General features: G+C 54.8%; 1 protein-coding gene across 1 annotated transcript in view; it reads left to right on the top strand.

Moving 5' to 3' along the window:
• TXNRD3 (thioredoxin reductase 3) overlaps window positions 1–18,299 on the top strand; it is a 37,726-nt gene that overhangs the window by 13,127 nt on the left and 6,300 nt on the right. The window contains exons 3-12 of the mRNA XM_055136865.1: window positions 1,164–1,273; window positions 2,925–3,029; window positions 3,586–3,658; window positions 5,162–5,281; window positions 5,854–5,996; window positions 7,788–7,903; window positions 8,976–9,201; window positions 13,579–13,655; window positions 14,430–14,586; window positions 16,237–16,344. Of these exons, the coding sequence (XP_054992840.1) occupies window positions 1,164–1,273; window positions 2,925–3,029; window positions 3,586–3,658; window positions 5,162–5,281; window positions 5,854–5,996; window positions 7,788–7,903; window positions 8,976–9,201; window positions 13,579–13,655; window positions 14,430–14,586; window positions 16,237–16,344 (1,235 nt within the window). The remainder of the gene's footprint in view (window positions 1–1,163; window positions 1,274–2,924; window positions 3,030–3,585; window positions 3,659–5,161; window positions 5,282–5,853; window positions 5,997–7,787; window positions 7,904–8,975; window positions 9,202–13,578; window positions 13,656–14,429; window positions 14,587–16,236; window positions 16,345–18,299) is intronic.

The following is an 18,299-nucleotide window of genomic DNA, read 5'->3' on the forward strand; positions in this document are numbered from 1 at the left end:
AGAGCCCTTCCCCTACTTCCTGGTCCCTTTTCCCCTGAGCAGGAACCTCACCCTCTGGCATTCCTGGCACCCGTGCCCCTGCCAGCCTCTGGTGATTCATTTATACATACAGGCTGCGAGACTTCTTGTGAGCAGAATAAAACATGTTCTCTGCCTTCATGCAATTTCACCAACTTTTTTTTTTTTTTTTGCTTTTCGGGTCACACCCGGTGATGCACAAGGGTTACTCCTGGCTCTGCACTCAGGAATCACTCCTGGTAGTGCTCAGGGGACCATATGGGATGCTGGGAATCGAACCCAGGTCAGCCGCGTGCAAGGCAAACGCCCTCCCCGCTGTGCTATCGCTCTAGCCCCTCACCAACTTCTTGTCGCTAAGTCACCTTCATCAGTGCAGTGTTCTTGAATCTTCGAGACGGCTCTAAAGAGCAGGCCGAACAAGAGTAGCCCTAAGTTAAGGCGATTTCTTAGGTGGGGACCCCACCAGCAGTTCCGGGGCTGGCACTCAGTGCCCTGGCCCGAGGATGCAGTGCTGCCCAGCCCCCGGGGGTTAGGACTCCCCCAGATCACCTCAGCAGTTCTCAGGGGCCTCCGGGCTACACCCCGTGATGCTCAGGGGGGCCTGTGATGCTGGGTTTGGACCTGCATGCACAGTCTCCCTGCCCTGCCAGCGTGCGCCGAGGGATGGGAGGTAGGGCCTTTCCTCATGCAGCGGTCAGAAATGCTTTCTGAGTTGTCGTCCAAGCAGATACTACCCGAGTGTTTGCTTTCAGAAGAAGATTCTTATCTATTGGTCTCAACATAGCCATTGAGTCATCTATCAAACTCTACGTTAGAATGGCTTATTTAACTGGAAACAGAGGAGTGGTCTTTACTCATTTCCGAGTATGTGTGAGAGTGAGTGTGTGTATGTTGTGTGAGTGTGTGTGCATGTGCTCTGTGTGTGTGTGTATGTGTGTGATGCCAAGGATCAAACCCAGGGCCATATCCAGTCATTATCCTTTGGGGTTCCCTGAATTCTCCCAAGTCAGCACTCCTGAAGGTACCTCCCTCCCACCCCGCTTAGCAGGAGGGCACCCGTGAGTGTGTGTGTTACACTGGAGGTCGGGGTGCAGAGGGCTGGAAGGAAGCCTCTCAAAGGTTCTGTTTGTTTTCTTGTCTTTTAGATGATGGGGCCAGCATTCAAGAAGTTCTGACCGAGATGACCAATCAGCCCACGGTGCCCAACGTTTTTGTGAATAAAGTTCACATGGGTGGATACGATCGAACTTTGCAGGTATGAAGAGAGTCTGTGTGCTCAGGTGCTACTTCTCCACAGGCAGCACTTTTCAGAGGCCCGCTCACTTGTCCTTCCTTGTGAGATGTAGAAGTGAAACAGGGAATCGGCTGGTTCCCGGGTAATCTTGGTCCCTAGAAGGGAAAAGAGCGGTTTTAGCAACCCCGACTCGAGAAACTCAGGAGAAGCTGCTGTTTCTCCCGGGCTCTTCCTCCCTCTAGGGGGTGTGAGCAGACGAGGTCGATGCCAGCCTCTTGTCTCACATCAGCCAGGTGGATCTCCCATCAAAGCCGCTAACTGTGAGGCCTATTAGCTGGCGTTTTGGCTCCTACAGTGCAGAAATGAACAGGAATTGTGGAGGTAGAAAGCGATGCTTATTGGGACTCGAGGGATAGTACAGTGGGTATGGCATTTGCCTTGCACATGGCTGACCCAGATTCAATCGCCAGCACCCCATATGGTCCCCCGAGCCCCACTAGGGGTGATCCCTGAGTGCAGAACCAGGAATAAGCCCTGAACACTGCCTGGTGTGGGCCCAAATTGGAAAAAAGCGGTGCTCACTAAGCAAACTCCTTTTTTTATGATTACTTTGATTAACATTTTGCTCTTACATCCCATCATCATCATCATCATCATCATCATCATCATCATCATCATCATCATCATCCTGTTGATCATCGAATTTCTTGAGTGGTCTCAGTAACATCTCCATTCGTCCTAGCCCTGAGATTGTAGAAGCCTCTCTCTACTCGTTTAGAAGCCTTCCTAACCATGCTGCATTGGAGGCTCTTTCAGGGTCAGGAGAATGAGACCCAGCTTGTTACTGGTTTTGGCATATTAATACACCATGGGGACCTTGCAAGGCTCTCCCATGTGGGCAGGAAACTCCTGGTAGTTTGCCAGGTTCTCCCAGAGGAGAAGTAGGCTATAAGATATCTTGCGGCTGCTTTGTGGCTGCGCACTTCCAGGAGCTTGCTTTTAAGTCTCTGGATACTGGCCGTGGATGGGATTACACCGCGCTGGGGGCAGTCCCTGGGTGTGACCGCCTAGCTACTGAGAAATGGGAAATCTGGGCGGAGCAGGCCCAGTCCCGATCGGAGCAGCCTTGGATGTCTCAGCCCCGGGTCCCACACACCTGGGTTCCTCTGCTGGTTCCTTCATGCATGAGGCTCATCTGAACGTGTGGAGAGGGGCCTTGAGCATGGCTGTGGCTAGGTTCCGATGGTCTTCGGCTGCCGGGAGCTCTGCTCGGGGTGGGGAGGGAAGCTGGAGCCCATCCCCTCCAAGGGGCCCCGGGGAAGACAGCCAGGCGCGCAGGCAAGAGATTCTCTTACATCCCTTATATTTGTTAAATGCCCCGCCATTTCTAAGGTTTTTATAAACTCAGTCCGTGCTGATTAACATAGGGGATGAATGAATTCGGGGGGTGCGATGGGTTTATGGGCCACGCCCGACAGTGCTCAGGGCTTATTCCTGTCTCTGCACTCAGGGATCACTCCTGGCCGGCTTGGGGGACCACGGGGGATACCAGGGCTTGAACCCGGGTGACCACATGCACGGCAAGCGCCCTCCCCGCTGTGCTGTTGCTCGGCCCCAGGGGTGACCGTTTGTGACCTGCGCTCCCGTGGCCTTCCTCCCTTCTGAACTGCAGGCACACCAGAGTGGTCTGCTGAAGCAGCTCCTCCAGGGAGAGGCGGGGTACGACTACGACCTCATCGTCCTGGGCGGCGGCTCCGGGGGCCTTGCGTGCGCTCAGGTAGGAAGACACCCGTGGGGTAGTTTCCGGAAGCAGCCACCTCGGACCCTGTGCTGCTGAGACAGACATGAAAGGGGGTGCCGTGAGCCAGTGTTTGCCAGAGTGGGCCAGCCGCCTCCCGGGGTCCGGGCATGATGGTGGCGGGTGAGGGGGCAGCTGGGGCGGGGGGCACCTTCTGGTTTCCGTAGGGCACTGAGCGGGGTGTTTCCCTGAGGAGGGCGCAGTAGACCCAACCAATGTGAGGCCTCTGCCCCAGAGTGAGAGCGCAGTGGGTAGAGCACTTGCCTTGCACGCTGCCAGCCTGGGCTCGATCCCTGGCACCCCACACAGCCCCCCTGAGCCCACTAGGAGTGGTCCCGGAGTGTGGAGTTGGGAGTAAGTCCAGGGCATTGCTGGGTGTGGCCCCAAACCAAATGACAACAATATCAAAAAAAAAAAACGGAGGAGAGGGTGGCTCTGGTCTAACAAAGATGGTTATCACTCAGGAGAGAAAAATTGGGGGCACGGTGGGAACGCGACAAGATCTTTTTACATGGAGTTGTTGGTTTATTTGTAGGAAGCTGCTGTTTTGGGCAAGAAGGTCCTGGTGCTGGACTTCGTGGTCCCGACCCCCCAGGGCACGTCCTGGGGTAAGCTGTCTCTCTGCCATCCTCGTCCCCAGCCTGTTTCTGATGGGAGGAAACAGTCTGCCCAAGACCTTGACCTTGGCGCTTGGTGATTTAGAGGGAAAACATAGACAGGACAGAGCGTTTGCGGAGGGACTCAGTGTCCCCATCTGCGCCTGCGCTGCCGTCCTCTCCTGCTGGTTCCCGCCCACCTCTCAGTGTTGCCCGTTCCTGGGCTCCTGTCTGTTCCCCTGTTGGTTTGGTAACCGACCGCGATGTCTAGACGGGAGCCAAGTGAGGGTGCGAGCTTTCCCGGTCCGTCGGATGGGGAAAAGGCAGTGTGTGCCCCCAGACCTTTGCTGAGGGCTCCAGGGGCGTCTGCATCTGCTCCGGCCCCAGGAGGCAGAGGAAATGGCAGCCTCGCCCTTTGCTCTCCGCCTGGGCTTGGCCAGACAGCGGCCCTGGGAGGAGAGAGAGAGCAGGGTTGGGGTCTCTATTCCCCAGCTCCCTCCCCTCCCCTAGGGGATGCGCCCAGCACTCACGTGTCTCCCTCCCTCACATCACCTGGGGTTAAGGAGAGGCCCTCTTCTGTGACTTCCTGCCCTCACCCCCATAATAGTCTGTCTGTGATAGCACCCCCGTCCCCCGTTACCCTAAGGGTGCCCTTGATTAAACTCCGATCTCATTAATTTGAATGAGTTCACTTGTCATTTGAACTAGTTCAAAAAAATAATGCCTTAGGGGCCTTACCAGAGCAATGATACAGGGATGAGGGCACTGGCCTTGCATGCAGTCAACCCGGGTACGATCCCCGGCATCCCATATGGTCCCCTGAGCCTACCAGGAGTGAGCCCTGAGTGCAGAGCCAGGGGTAACCCCTGAGTACCACTGGGAGGGCACCTCCCCACCAACAGGAGAGAAAGAATAGTTGCCTTGATTCTTAAGACTTAATTTACCTTAATTTGTCTTTTAATTTTCAATTGAGTGTGTCTATATTTTTCATTCTCTTTCCCCTCTCCCTCCTTCCCTTTTCTCTTCCTCTCCAGAAATGTCTGTATCTGGATTACCCAGAGGCCAGGGTCCACGAGGGGCACGGCCTCCTGTCCTGCTGTGGCTGGGCGCAGGGGGCAGGGGACCGGGCACTGGGGTCTGTTTCCCAGGCGCTGACCCCGGGCAGCCTCTGGTAAACCTCCTGGGCTCCGGCCCGGGGGTGATCTGTCCCCCAATAGTCCTGGTCCTTTCTGTGGGCATATTTTGGGCCCTGTCCCCACCCCAGAAAGCTGCTGCTACGCATGGCTGTGAGTTTGTCCATCTTCCATCTCCTCCATGGTCTCCGGCCGCTTGAGCCGGGCCAGCTGGAAGTGACCCCAGGGTCCCCCGAGCACTGCTTGGAAATCAAGTCGGGGTTGTTGGTGTTATGCTGGGGGGTGATGTGGACCATCCCACCCTCTGCTTATCTAATGACCCCACTCTGCGTGTCCCTGAACCCGCACCAGCGGAGACTGAAGGGTTCCTTCTCTCTCCCAGGGCTCGGCGGGACGTGTGTCAATGTGGGCTGTATCCCGAAGAAACTGATGCATCAGGCCGCCCTTCTGGGACAGGCCCTCGCTGACTCGAGGAAGTACGGCTGGGAGTACAGCAAGCAAGGTGGGTCCGGGGAGGGGAGCCCCGCAGGCGGCTGCAGAGAGAGGGCCGGGAAGCCTGGTGTCTCAGGCAGCCAGCTGTGCTTCATCCCCGACAAAACAGAACACAAATAGCTCTAGCGAGGAGCAGGGGAGGAGGAGTCTTTGTTATTGCTGGTTGGTTTCTGGTTGGGGCCACACCCGGTAATGCTCAGGGCTTCCTTCTGGGTCTACACTCAGGGGTCACTCCTGAGGGCCTCAGGGACCATGTGGGGTGCTGGGGATGACCCGGGTGTGCCGTGCTGGAGGCAGACACCCTACCCACGTGCTGTCACGCCAGCCCCAGGAGGAGGAGTCTTTGGAGAAAGACTCGTCCTTGAGTTCAGTCATTGAGGCCAAGAACGTGGCTGGCCAGGGAAAGCTGTGTGTGGGCGGGGCCCTCGGGATAAGACCAGGCCTGGGGTCTGGGGTCTGGGGTTCCGGGGGGCTGTACTCCCCACTGTGCTCCTGCTTTGTGTCTCTTAAAGTGACAGCTCCCAAGCAGTCACAAGTCTCTGTGCGAGTCCCCGCGAAGGCCCTTGGCCTGGTTCTTTGCAGTGAAGCACAACTGGGAGGTCATGACGGAAGCCATCCAGAACCACATCAGCTCCCTGAACTGGAGCTACAGGCTGTCTCTGCGCGAGAAGGCCGTGACCTACGTCAATGCCTTCGGCGAGTTTGTCGAGAGCCACAAAATAAAGGTACCGTCTCCTCACCCCCCGCCCGGTGCTGGTGCTTGCTTGGCCGGAAGCCCTCGTGGCGCGTTGAGGGTGGAGCAGGCCCTGCTGGGCGCCCTTCCCCCACGTCCCCGCCACACCTCTGACCCGGTGTTTGGCGGAGCTTTGCGTTGACAGTGGGGTTTTTGCCTCTGCCTTTCATTGCCCTTCGAAAAGAGAAAATGGTTAGACTGAGCCACAGATCAGAAGACCAAAACAGTACACACTTTAGCATGACTAGTAATTGTTTTTCTTGAATACAGCCACTGGGCACGCACGGGGCCTGGGCTTAGTCCCTGGCATCGCACACACCAAAAGTGCAGCCTTAGCTGGAGTGCTGTCATTCACACGGTGCCCAGAGCGGTGACACCAGCCCGCCTCATGCGTCTGGGGCATCTGGTGTGTGTGTGTGTGTGTGTGTGTGTGTGTGCGCACGTTCAGGTGGTCCGAGGTCACCGTGTAAGGAAAATGAGATCATTTTGCTGGGCGTGTGTGTGTGCGTGTGCGTGTGTGTGTGTGTGTGTGTGTGTGTGTGTGTGTGTGTTCAGGTGGTCTGAGGTCACCTGTAAGGAAAATGAGATTATTTTGCTGGGCGTGTGTGTGTGTGTGTGTGTGTGTGTGTGTGTGTGTGTATTCAGGTGGTCCAAGGTCACCGTGTAAAGAAAATGAGATTATTTTGCTGGGCTTGTGTGTGTGTGTGTGTGTTTGTGTGTGTGTGTGTGTGTGTTCAGGTGGTCTGAGGTCACCGTGTAAGGAAAATGAGATCATTTTGCTGGGCTTGGGCGTTTTAGATTGAGCTTAAGGGAGGGGATAAATATCAGCCTCAATGCCTGGTTGCATTTGGGCTTTTGCTTTTGTAGTGGGGTGTGCCGGTCGGGGGATGCTGCGGTGGTCCCTGTCTCCCGTTGGAAGGTGCCCCCTCGACCCCCTTTTGAACTCCCTCATTCCTGTGAAGCAGAACCGACAGGCCAGTCCTGCCCCTGAGTCCTGGCATGTGGCACAGCTGGGCCACCACGCCCAGCCACCCCCCAAGGAGCCAGCAGCCCCCAGTGCTCAGCCAATAGTGTCTCCCTGGGGTGGTGATGCCGCCCCCTGGGGTGCTGGTGTGATGGGGGGGTGGTGCTTTCTGTTTGCTAAAGGAAGGGAGATGGGGGGGTTGGAGAACTTTTTTCTAAAAAAGAAATGACAGGGCCAGTAAATTTGGGGCCCTTATTCTAGAACCCCCAGGGGCGGCTCTGTTTCGGGGCCTTTTAAAATAATATTTTAACGGTATTTGTGATATTCCTTCGTGTGTCTGGCTTTTGTGGGGGGCCACACCTGGCGGTGCTCAGGGCATCATCCTGGCCGTGCCGGGAGGGCCACATGTGGTGCTGGGGCTTGAACCCGGCCCGCCGCATGCCTCCCCCTGTCCGTCCCTCCCTGTCGGACTGAAGACAAACCAGCAACGAGCAGCCTTTGCCGTCCGCCCAGACCCTGGGCCTTCAGACAGGCCTGCCGGCTCCCCGGCGACTGTCTCTGCCGTCGTGGGTCACGCCCCCTCCCTCCCGGTGGCTCCGGACTGCTGGCTGTCCTCGGCACCTCTGGGTACCAGAGCTTCTCCCTGACCACTGTCCTCCCCTGCTGCTCTGCGCTTGGCTCCGGTGTGCTGTGCGGCTGTGGTCGCTCGTGCTGCCTCTCTGTCCTGCCCGTTCCTTCCTCTGCTGGCTGATCATGGGTCCGAGATGTCTGAGTATTTGTGGGAAGGGTTCAAGTGTACTTTTTCTTTCTTTCTTCAAGGCAACCAATAAAAAACGACAGGAAACCTTTTATACTGCTGCGAAATTTGTCATAGCCACCGGGGAAAGACCACGGTATTTAGGCATCCAGGGAGACAAAGAATACTGCATCACCAGGTGAGAGAAACAGGCCCTCCCCCGGAGACTCGTGTGCGCTGGTGTGTTTTCTGGTGTCTTTACTCCCTGTCATATTTCATCCAAGATTTGATCTGATTACAAAGCATACACAGCGCGACAAGCTAATTAGTTAATTAAACGGAGAAAGAAAAAAGATCAGATAAATAAGGTGGCGTTTCTGACCATGTAGCACACACTGTGTGGGGCTGGCGAGAGAGTCCAGGGCTGGGTCGCAGGGACGGAGACCCCCTGATACCGATGGTTCCCCGATCGATGCCGTGTGTGACAACTCCCAAAGCAGGCTGTGTGCTTCTAGGTAAAATTTGGGGGTAGCCTGGCAATTTGGTTCTAATCTTCCTGGTGACTAAAGACAAAAGTGAACCCGGGGGTGCGGGAGTTGGTGACTGAGGAAGAGTAACGCCCCGGGAGTCAGGAGAAGCCACGCTGGTCATGGGCTGGGGCTGCAAGCGTGTGTTGCCAGGGGGCCAGAGGCGACACTTGCCCACACAGTACCGTGCCCTTCAAGCCCATTCGACGGCATGCTCATTCAGAAATCTCTTTTTTCCACTGGCCCAAGTGGTAGTCCAGTGGGTAAGGCATTTACCTTGCACGAGGCCGACCCCAGTTCAATCCTCGGCATCCCATATGGTCCTCCACGCACTGCCGGGAGTCATTCCCAAGTACAGAGCCAGGAGTGAGCCCTGAGCACCACCGGGGGTGGCCCCAAAACAACACAACAACAAACAACACAGCAACAAACAACAACAAAAGGAAATTTCATTTTTCATTGATTGTCATTGCACGTCAGACAGGCACACACATCCATGTGAAACAGACAGAAGAGCGTGTCTGGTTATTACTTGGAGGGGAGTGGAGTGTCTGTGAAGGACTTGGCTTGCGATCCACGGATACAGTCCGAGACACCGGACCGTGCTTCCCGCGCTCACTCCCCCGGCCGTTCCCTAGAGCGTTTCTGCCCCCCAGCCCCACCCAAGACCCTTGTGCACTGCCCCCGGGCTAGACCACCCGACTTCTGCTGCCTAGCTATTCATTTCTCATTTTTACTTTTTAGTGATGACCTTTTTTCTCTGCCTTATTGCCCCGGCAAAACGTTAGTGGTGGGCGCCTCGTACGTGGCCCTGGAGTGCGCGGGATTCCTGGCGGGGCTCGGCCTAGAAGTCACCGTCATGGTGCGCTCCATCCTGCTCCGCGGCTTTGACCAGGAGATGGCCGAGAAAGTGGGTTCCTACATGGAACAGCACGGTGTTAGGTTCTTGAGACGGTTCGTTCCTGTCGCGGTAAGTCCGAGGCTCGGGGGATGCACTTCCTCCCTCCTCCTCCTTCGAGAAGTCAGTCAGCGCTCCGTGGGAAGCCTGAGAAATGGTCCTAACCCCGCCCCCCGCCCCCCGCCCCAAGGGACCCTGGCTCCTGTCCTGGGCTCCTCTCCTCTCCCTTTTCCTCCCTCCCTCTCACCCTCTTTGGGGTTCCCATGGGGCGTCAGCCGTGCACTCGCCCCCTCGCTCTGTCTCGAAACCGAGCTGTCTTCTCTTGTGCCCCTTGTCCCCACGGACACTTCTGAACCTGCCGCCTCCAAGTTCTTGCCCCCACAGCCCACTGCCAGCTGCTCCCCTCCGTGCTGTCCCTCTGAACCTGCTCCCCTGGCTGGCTCTGGGGCCAACTTCCTCTCCAGGCCACGGCACAGCTCTGTCCTCCGTTCCCGGGCCTCTGCGAGAGTTGGGCAGATGCTGCTTTCCCCGTGGGAAACGGTCGCCTTTCTCTGTTCCTGCCGCCCACCGCAGGGGCCTCTTCTCCCTTCTCTCCGCCTGTAGGGCCTGGGCGCCCCTTGTCTTCTCCGCGCTTTCTCCTGTGCTGGAGGGTCTCAGGCCTGCCAGGCCCACCCAGGCCTCTCTGAGTGACACACCCACGGGGCCAGCCACCTGCTGGCATCTCCACTTGAAATCCTCCTAAGCATTTCAGGTGTGACAAGATGAAAGGAGCCTCCGGATTTTCTACCTACCGGTCTCCCCCAGCAGGGGAGACTCTCTCTGGCCCCTCCCAGCGCCAGCCCGGCTCGTGAAGACCACAGTTAGAATCAGCCCAGTACTCTGCCTTTCCCGATGCTTCGTCCCAGCCACTAACTTCTTTTCGCCTGCAGAGTGTAACTCGTGGCAACCCACTTCTCTCTCTCTCTCCACTTAACCAGCAAACCACACCCACACTTGCACGCACACACATGTACAAATGTGTCCCCAAACGTGTGTGCTCCCTGGGGCCCTCTCCGTTTTGTCCTCTTTATAGATAATTGTTACATTATTTATTCTCACTAGATTCAACAGGTGGAGAAAGGTTCACCTGGAAAGTTAAAAGTAGTGGCTAAATCTACTGAAGGATCAGAAACTTTCGAAGAAATATTTAACACAGTAAGTTTCCTTTATGAGTAGTATTTGTAAGTAGCAAGTATTTAGTAGTAAGTAGCTGAACATCATTGAACCTATTGTTAAGAACAGTTGCACATTCCTAATCACAGAATTGAAGTTTCTGGGAAATTATGTCAGGTTTAATCTAACTTTTGATTCTTAGGAGTAATAAATCAGCAGGTAGGTGAGCTGTTAACAGCTGGTAGCATTCATCGGTACGTGACAGAGACCATGGAAATGTGTACGTGTAGATATTTATGGCACAAATTGTGGATGCAGATATACCCAGCTGTTATCTGTGCTAATTTCTGGGAAAATCAGCCTTTCTGCATCAGGGTATATTAAATAAACATTTATTAGATATTTTAAAATATGAGACAACAAAAAAGATATTTTCAAAAAGAAACGGTAAAGTCTCCAAGTAATGTGACCTGTCTGTGGTTTATTTGAGGTAGCAATAATTCTAAGGTAAATCTAAGATAGATAGATGCCAGGATTTCTCTTGTAAACTATAGTTTGTAGTTCAAACATAAGTTGTATATTTTCTCTTTTGGGGGAGGGGAGTGGTCACGCCCAGCGGTGCTCAGGGTTTACTCCAGGCTCTGCATTCAGGGGTCCCTCCTGGTGGGGTCGGGGGGCCGCATGGATGCCAGGGATCGAACCTGGGTGGGCCACCTGCAAAGCAAACACCCTGCCAGCTTCACTATCACTCTGGCCCGCTCCTGGCGGGCTCGGGAAACCATTTCCGGTGCTGGGGATTGAACCCGGATTGGCCACATGCAAGGCAAGCGCCCTCCCCGTTGCACTGTCGTTCTGGCCCGCTTTAGATATTCTTTTTTTTTTTTAATTTTTATTTTTTAAAAAATTTTATCACCATGTGGAAAGTTACAGAGTTCTCAGGTTTATGTCTCAGTTATACCGTATTCAAACACCATCCCTTCACCAGTGCCCATATTCCACCACCAAAATCCCCGGTATACCCCCCGCCCCCCACCCCAACTGTATAACTGATGAATTTCACTTCGTTTTCTCTTCACCTTGATTACGTTCCATATTTCAATACAAAACTCATTATTGTTGTGGGAGTTATATCCCCAAACAAGATAACCCTAATAAGGAGGCATTTGATAATTAGTTTTCCATTCAAAGATTGTATGTTTTCAGGTTTTAGAAAAGGTCGCGCGGCCATGTTAGTGGCCGCACGGCTCGGATGTGTCTGAGTCCCGAATCCTGGAGCCGTGTTAGTTGCTGCTCAGTGTCGCCAGGGTTCCATCTGGAGAAGGTGTGCTGGCGGCACCTCCTCCTTCCGGCGCCCCGGTGTTGCTGGCCCCGATTCGGGTCCGGAGTATTGTCCGGGCCGCGTTGCTCACCAGAATGCCTGCCGCTTCTCTCCGCTTTAGATATTCTTACGACGGGATCTTGTTGTCAAGTGTGAGACTGAGGGTGGGGCGGAGTCATGGTCTGAGCCTGAGTTCCATAAGGACCTCGGTGCTATTCCTGACCCCCGGGTCCCCCCAGCACTGCTGCAGTGGCCTTGCTGGCTCCCAGCACCTGGGCCCGTACAGCTCTACAGAGCAGGAGCCAAGCATCTGCCCCGAGGCCCAGCTGTCCACTTATCACTGTACTCTTCCTGCTGCCCCCAAAAGGCAGTCTAGAGAGAGAACCCACAAAACCAGGCACCGACACCCCAAATCAAGGCTTTCATCCTTACTAGGAGGTACCCTGTAATTTGGGGTTTTTTTTGGAGGCCACACCTAGCCATGTTCAGGGCTTACTCTGGCTCTGCACTCGGGGATCACTCCTGGCAGTGCTCAGGGGACCATACAGGGTGCCGGGGATCGAACCCGGGTCAGCTGTATGCGAGCGCCCTGCCTGCTGAGCCGTCTCTCCAGCCCTGTAGGTCTGTTTATTTTTTTTACAGTTGCCTTTTATTAGGTTGGGAAACTTCTTTTATCTTCATGTGCTGAGGATTTCATTAAGGTCCTCAAGGGACACGAAGTCGTGTCATATATTTTTTTTAATGCATCTCGTGGGATGATCATGCTACTTTCCTCTCTCGTTCTCTTAATATGACGCATTCTAATCATTGATTTCTGTGTGTTAGCCGAAATTATTCTTCTCCTTATTCTTCTCACACGCTGCTGTTTGCTTAGAAGACAGGCGTTTCCATCCGCGTTTCCTTCTGTCTGAAGGTCCTGCTCTGACTCCCGTGTTAGGTGCCTTCAGGGTCTGCTGAGGAGAGGCCTGTTTCCTTTCCTCTCCAGGAAGAGTCTGTGGGTCCCTCAGGTTCTGCTCAACTTGAATCTTCTTCCCGTGGACTTTGTTGCCAGAGTCATCTGGGACAGGAATTAATGGGAAATCTGGAAATTGCAAATTGAGTTTATTTAATAAAGTGAAGCTCATTAACCTGCCGCACCATCTGACACAATACACAGACCCCGGGCCCTCGTGTGGGCCTGAGGATCCTTCTCAGAGTCTGGGGGGCGGAAGCCTGAGGGGAAGGGGCGGGCAGGTTTGTTTGTGGGTTGGTATCGTTGCGGGGAGAGGTTTGGGCCACACCTGGCTGTGCTCGGAGGTCACTTCTGGCAGCGCTTAGAGGACCATATGTGACGCCAGGGATGGCACTGGGATCATCTGTGCGCAGGGGCCGCGCCTTCCCCGCTGGACTGTCTCTCCCGCCCGGGAGACGGCCCAGGATGTAGAAGGCTGCTCTCCGCCTGCGTCCTCACAGGAGCATCGTCCTCTACGTTGTGTCTGTCTTAATTGCCTCTACTTAGAGATACCAATCCTGTTGGACTAGGGCCACCCTAATTGCCCGTTTAATCTTAATTATTTCCGGATGCAGTCACATTGTGACGTTCCGGAGATTAGCTCTGCTCTGTATGAATTTAGGGAATAGAAAGAAAATGTAGCACCTTTTCATGGGTTCATCAGATCTGTGTGTGTGTGTGTGCGCGCATGCATGCGTGTGTGTGTTTGTGTATGTGTGTGTGCGTGCATGCATGCGTGTGTGTGTTTGTGTATGTGTGTGTGCGTGCATGCATGCGTGTGTGTGTTCGTGTGTGTGTGCACATGCGCGCGTGTAAGCTTAGGGAACTGTATCGTTCAAGGACTCTGTTCTATCTTCATTGTGAATGTGTCGGCAGGGGATATTCAGAACCTCCTTCCCACCCTCTGAAGGCTCTGTCGTCTGTTCCTCTTCCCCTCCAAATGTTGATCATTTTTATTGATAATGTTTTCACTCTCTCGGTAAAATAGGTTTTGTTAGCAATTGGCCGTGACGCCTGCACCAAGAAAATAGGTTTGGAGAAGATTGGTGTCAAAGTCAATGAGATGTAAGTACAAGTGGGATCATTGCTATAAAACAACATATTTCTGTAGACCTTCTCCTGAAAAACGCTTGTCTAATTACTCAGAGGCAAAATTGCTTACGTGGGGGTGCAGGGGATGGGACCTCATACATGTAGAGCAGTCACTCTCCCACAGAACCACATCTCAGGGGCCGGGGAGATGGTGACCAGGCAGGGCTCTTGCCTTGCACGCCGCTGAGCTGGGTTTGATCCCTGGCGTCCTGTATTGTGCCCTGAGCCCCACCAGCACAGAGCCAGGAATAAGCCCTGAGCACTGCTGGGTGTGGCCCCACAACCACAAAACAAAACAAAACAAAACTGCACCCCAGGCCCCATGGTGTAAACTTGAATGGTTTCAATTTATTTGTCAGTATTGCTCCAGCTCCGTCATAACAGTCTCCTTTAAAAAAATCAATAGCTATTGAATGCCTCAAAATATTCGTGCATTAAATGCTGATTTTGAAACATAGCTGAGAAAGCCCTCCGCCCCTGTCTCGTGCGGAGTGGGTGAGCGTGCCCCTGGCCCGGCAGAGAGGACTATTGCAGAGCCCGGAGTATGACTTTGGGGAGATGTTCTTGGAGCCCAGAGGTGGGCGTGGCCTCACCGGCCCCCTTCTCCCGGGGCCGAGGAGCCCCAGAGGAGAACCGGAGGCCCCAGCCTTCTGGCGCTGGTGCCTAGCCGGGCTCGTGCTCGCTAGGCACCTCTCGGTCGCCTGGGCCTGGGGCCGGTCACGTGTGTCTCCTTCCCACGTCTCCCAGGAGCGGCAAGATCCCGGTGAACGACCTGGAGCAGACCAGCGTGCCTCACGTGTACGCGGTGGGGGACGTGCTGGAGGGCAAGCTGGAGCTCACCCCTGTGGCCATCCAGGCGGGCAAGCTGCTGGCCCGGCGGCTCTTCGGGGGCCGCTCGGAAAAGGTGAGTTTCTTGCTGTTATTTTGAAGCTGCGATCTCCTAAAATGATGCTTTTATCTGCTGATTTGGTTCTGGGGAGGGGGGCACATGTGGCAGCGCTCAGGGGTCACTCCTGGCTTTGTGCTCAGGGCTCACTCCTGGCTTTGTGCTCAGGGCTCACTCCTGGCTTTGTGCTCAGGGCTCACTCCTGGCTTTGTGCTCAGGGCTCACTCCTGGCTTTGTGCTCAGGGCTCACTCCTGGCTTTGTGCTCAGGGCTCACTCCTGGCTTTGTGCTCAGGGCTCACTCCTGGCTTTGTGCTCCGGGCTCACTCCTGGCTTTGTGCTCAGGGCTCACTCCTGGCTTTGTGCTCCGGGCTCACTCCTGGCTTTGTGCTCAGGGCTCACTCCTGCTGGCCCTCGGGGCACTGTACAGGGTGCCGGGGTCACACTTGGCTTGGCCGCCTGCAAGGTCGCGCCCTGCCCGCTGTCCTGCCACTCTGGCCCCTCAAAGTGCTCATAAGGTAAGAACCACGTCTGGGGCCAGAGACAGGACAGCGGGCAGGGCGCTGACCTCGCAGTGTGGCCCACACTGCTGGATCCCGCACCCCAGAGGGTCCCCGAGCCCGCCAGGAGCAATCCCTGAGCACAGAGCCAGGAATCAGCCCTGAGCGCCGCTAAGTGCGGCCCTGAAGCAAATCAGAAAGTCCGTCTGGACCACACACGTGTGTCCTGTGCAAGGGCCCCTCGCCTGCTTCCCTGGCGGGTGTCGTCTGCTGCGTCTGGTTTCCTGTAAACACCTCCGAGTGTGCGCGCTGTGCAGGATGTGTCGCGCACACAGGGGGTCTCCCCGGCAGGGGCCGGCTGGCCTTGTCTCTGGGGGAGGCGCACCTCCGCGGCTCTGCCGGCTTGGCGCCTCTCCTCCCTGGCCCCCAGAGCCAGGGGATGCTGCCGGGACTTTCTCTCGGTCTCTGGCCTGAGGCTGGGGGTGCGCTTTGGAGGCGGAGCTGTCAGAATGATGCAGGGGGGGGTCTTTTTGAATGGAATCACCCAGAGCCCGTTACAAAGCCATTCATGTTCAGGTTTCAGTCATAACGGCGCTTCCAACACCCATCCCTCCACCAGCGCGAGGCGTTTCACAGCACCAGTGTCCCCGGGTTCCCTCCCGCCTCCCAGCCCAGCCTGCCTCTACGGCAGACACGTTTCCTCTGTCTGTCTGTCTGTCTGTCTCTCTCTCTCTCTCTCCTTTTGGGCATTGTGGTTTGCAGTACAGGTACTGAAAGGTTATCATGTTTATCCCTTTACCTACTTTCAATACTCACGTCTTCTCCAGCGTGATCATTTCCAACTATTATTGTCGTACTGGTCCCTTCTCTACCTCACCTACCTTCCACACCCTATACACTTGTGGTAGGTTCCATCCACTGACAAGTCCTCCTGGCCCCTGTTTTCCCTGGCCTCGGATATTTCTCTTATACCCTGTATGTATAGTATGAGACAAATAGCATGAGGCAGATGAGTGCAGAGTGGGTGGGGTGGGGTGGGGTGTCCCTGCTGGCAGGGTCTGTGCCACCCCGGCAGTAGGTGTGTGTGGGGGCCGTGACCTTGGGTGAGGGCCGGGGAGGGAGAATCGTGCTTATAACTCAGGAAGAAAATGTACATGCTCTCTCTTCTAGTGCGATTACATCAATGTTCCAACTACAGTTTTTACGCCTTTGGAATACGGCTGCTGTGGGCTATCTGAAGAGAAAGCGATCGAGATTTATAAAAAAGACAATCTGGATGTAAGAATGTTTTATTGTTCCCCCTTTCAAATGTCTCTTCCCATCACCTATCTCACAATCACTTCGGATTTTCTCATTTCTCAAGTTCCTGGAGGGTCGTGTCGTAGAAAAATCATATCCTTATCTTAGGAAACTTAGAAATTAAGTCCCTTGAAACCTGCCTCTCGGAAATTAATGCGGATGGGGGCCGGGGGCTGTGTCCCGGGGTTCTTCAGCCTCTTGAGTCGTACGTCACGGCTGCCTGCCCGAGAGCTTGTCAAGGACAGGGAGACGGGAGCGGGTGGTTTGGGGTGCGGGAAGGCACAGACCTTAGGGGGGTCCCCCCTCACAGAGTTTTCTTCCACCTGCTGGGGTACGTGTGCGCATTTGTGTGCTTGTCACTTTTCTGGTTCTCAGACTTTCTTTGTCCCTGGAGCCCTCTGCCCTGCCCCCGCGGCTCCGTCCCTCTGCCTCGGAGGAACGTGTGACTCCTCTGCCTCGTTTTCAGGCCCAGCCCATGGAACAGGATGTTGGAGGCTTCCTCGGGGGGTCGCTGTCAGCCCGGCCTCTCGGCATGGAGGGAGGCCAGGCTCACTCTCACTGGGCACCTGTGTTTTCCCGAGGCTCCAGGGGGTACGGGCAGCTGTCCAGCTCCGGGACTGTGGGCCTCAGTGGGCCATGGGCCACCCTGCAGTGTGGACAGGACTTTCTTAAGTACTTACAAGGCGCTGTACCCTTAGACGGGTTTTTGTCTGCATCCCCTCCCAATCTTGTAGGATTAGGGAGAAAGAACACAGGAGGGTTAGAAAGAGTTGGAGGAGAACGGAGAATAATAAATGGAGAGGCAACGATGATCAAGGAAACCAGGAGGTTATTGAAAAGATTAAAAAAAAATAAACTTTTAACTAGCTTGAATAGGAACAAGACGACTCAAATTGACTTGCGATTTCTAAAATCGTAAATGAAAGTGGGGCCATTACTTCCAATTGGACAGATATTGCAGTCATTTCCAGGTATAAAGGGATGCTAGGAACAATTTTAGCCTAGCAAATTGAACGAGGCCTCGCTGGGATTGACAGAGCCCTGGAAGCGCACAGGCAATCAAAACTGGGTCAGCAAGGGCACAGCGAGAGCAGGCTCACCGCGGGGCACCGAGTCAGCGCTGAGCTAGACTCTCGGCGAACCGAAGCCCAGCGCCATGGCTGCATTGGTAAATTCTGTGAGACACCGAAAAAACCAACACGAGTACGTCAGTGCTTCCCGGAAGTGAAGAAGGAAGAAGGGGCTCTTCCCGGGCAGACCCCACCCAAGAGCTGGGACCAAGGGTTCATTTCTTTCTTTTTTTTTTTTTTTCTTTTTGGGTCACACCCAGAGATGCATAAGGGTTGCTCCTGGCTTTGCACTCAGTGATTATCCTGGCACTGCTCGGGGGACCATATGGGATGCTGGGAATCGAACCCGGGTCAGCCGTGTGCAAGGCAAACGCCCTCCCCGCTGTGCTATCGCTCCAGCCCCGAGGGTTCATCTCTATCAGGATGGAAACACGGACACACGGAGTCAGCAGCCCCTTAAGGACGTGTGTGACTCTGGTGGGTCCTGGTGTGGGGAGGCTGGTTCATCACGTGAAACCGTCGGTCATTGTCGCAAACCATGTTCCGAGAGCCAAGGGGAATTAACACGCAGGCATCATAATTGAGGCACAGCAAAAAGGGAATTAATACATGGTCATCAGCATTGAGGCACAAAGAAAAGCATTTAACAAGATTTAACGCTTTCTTAATAAAAAAAAAAAAAAGGCTCAGTCAACAAGGAACAGAAGGAAGGAGTGTCCTGGATTCAGCAAAGACGTGACTCAGGAGAAACAGTTTCTTCAGAGTTCTGGGCTGAGGTGTGATCTGAGGCGAAGGGTGTGAGGCCTTGTCCCTCCCAGGCGCTGAGGGAAGGCTCAGCTCTGAGGCGGTCTCTGGCTCTGCGGA

This window comes from Sorex araneus, chromosome 4 (genome assembly GCF_027595985.1).
Source record: "Sorex araneus isolate mSorAra2 chromosome 4, mSorAra2.pri, whole genome shotgun sequence".
Lineage (NCBI taxonomy): Eukaryota > Metazoa > Chordata > Mammalia > Eulipotyphla > Soricidae > Sorex > Sorex araneus.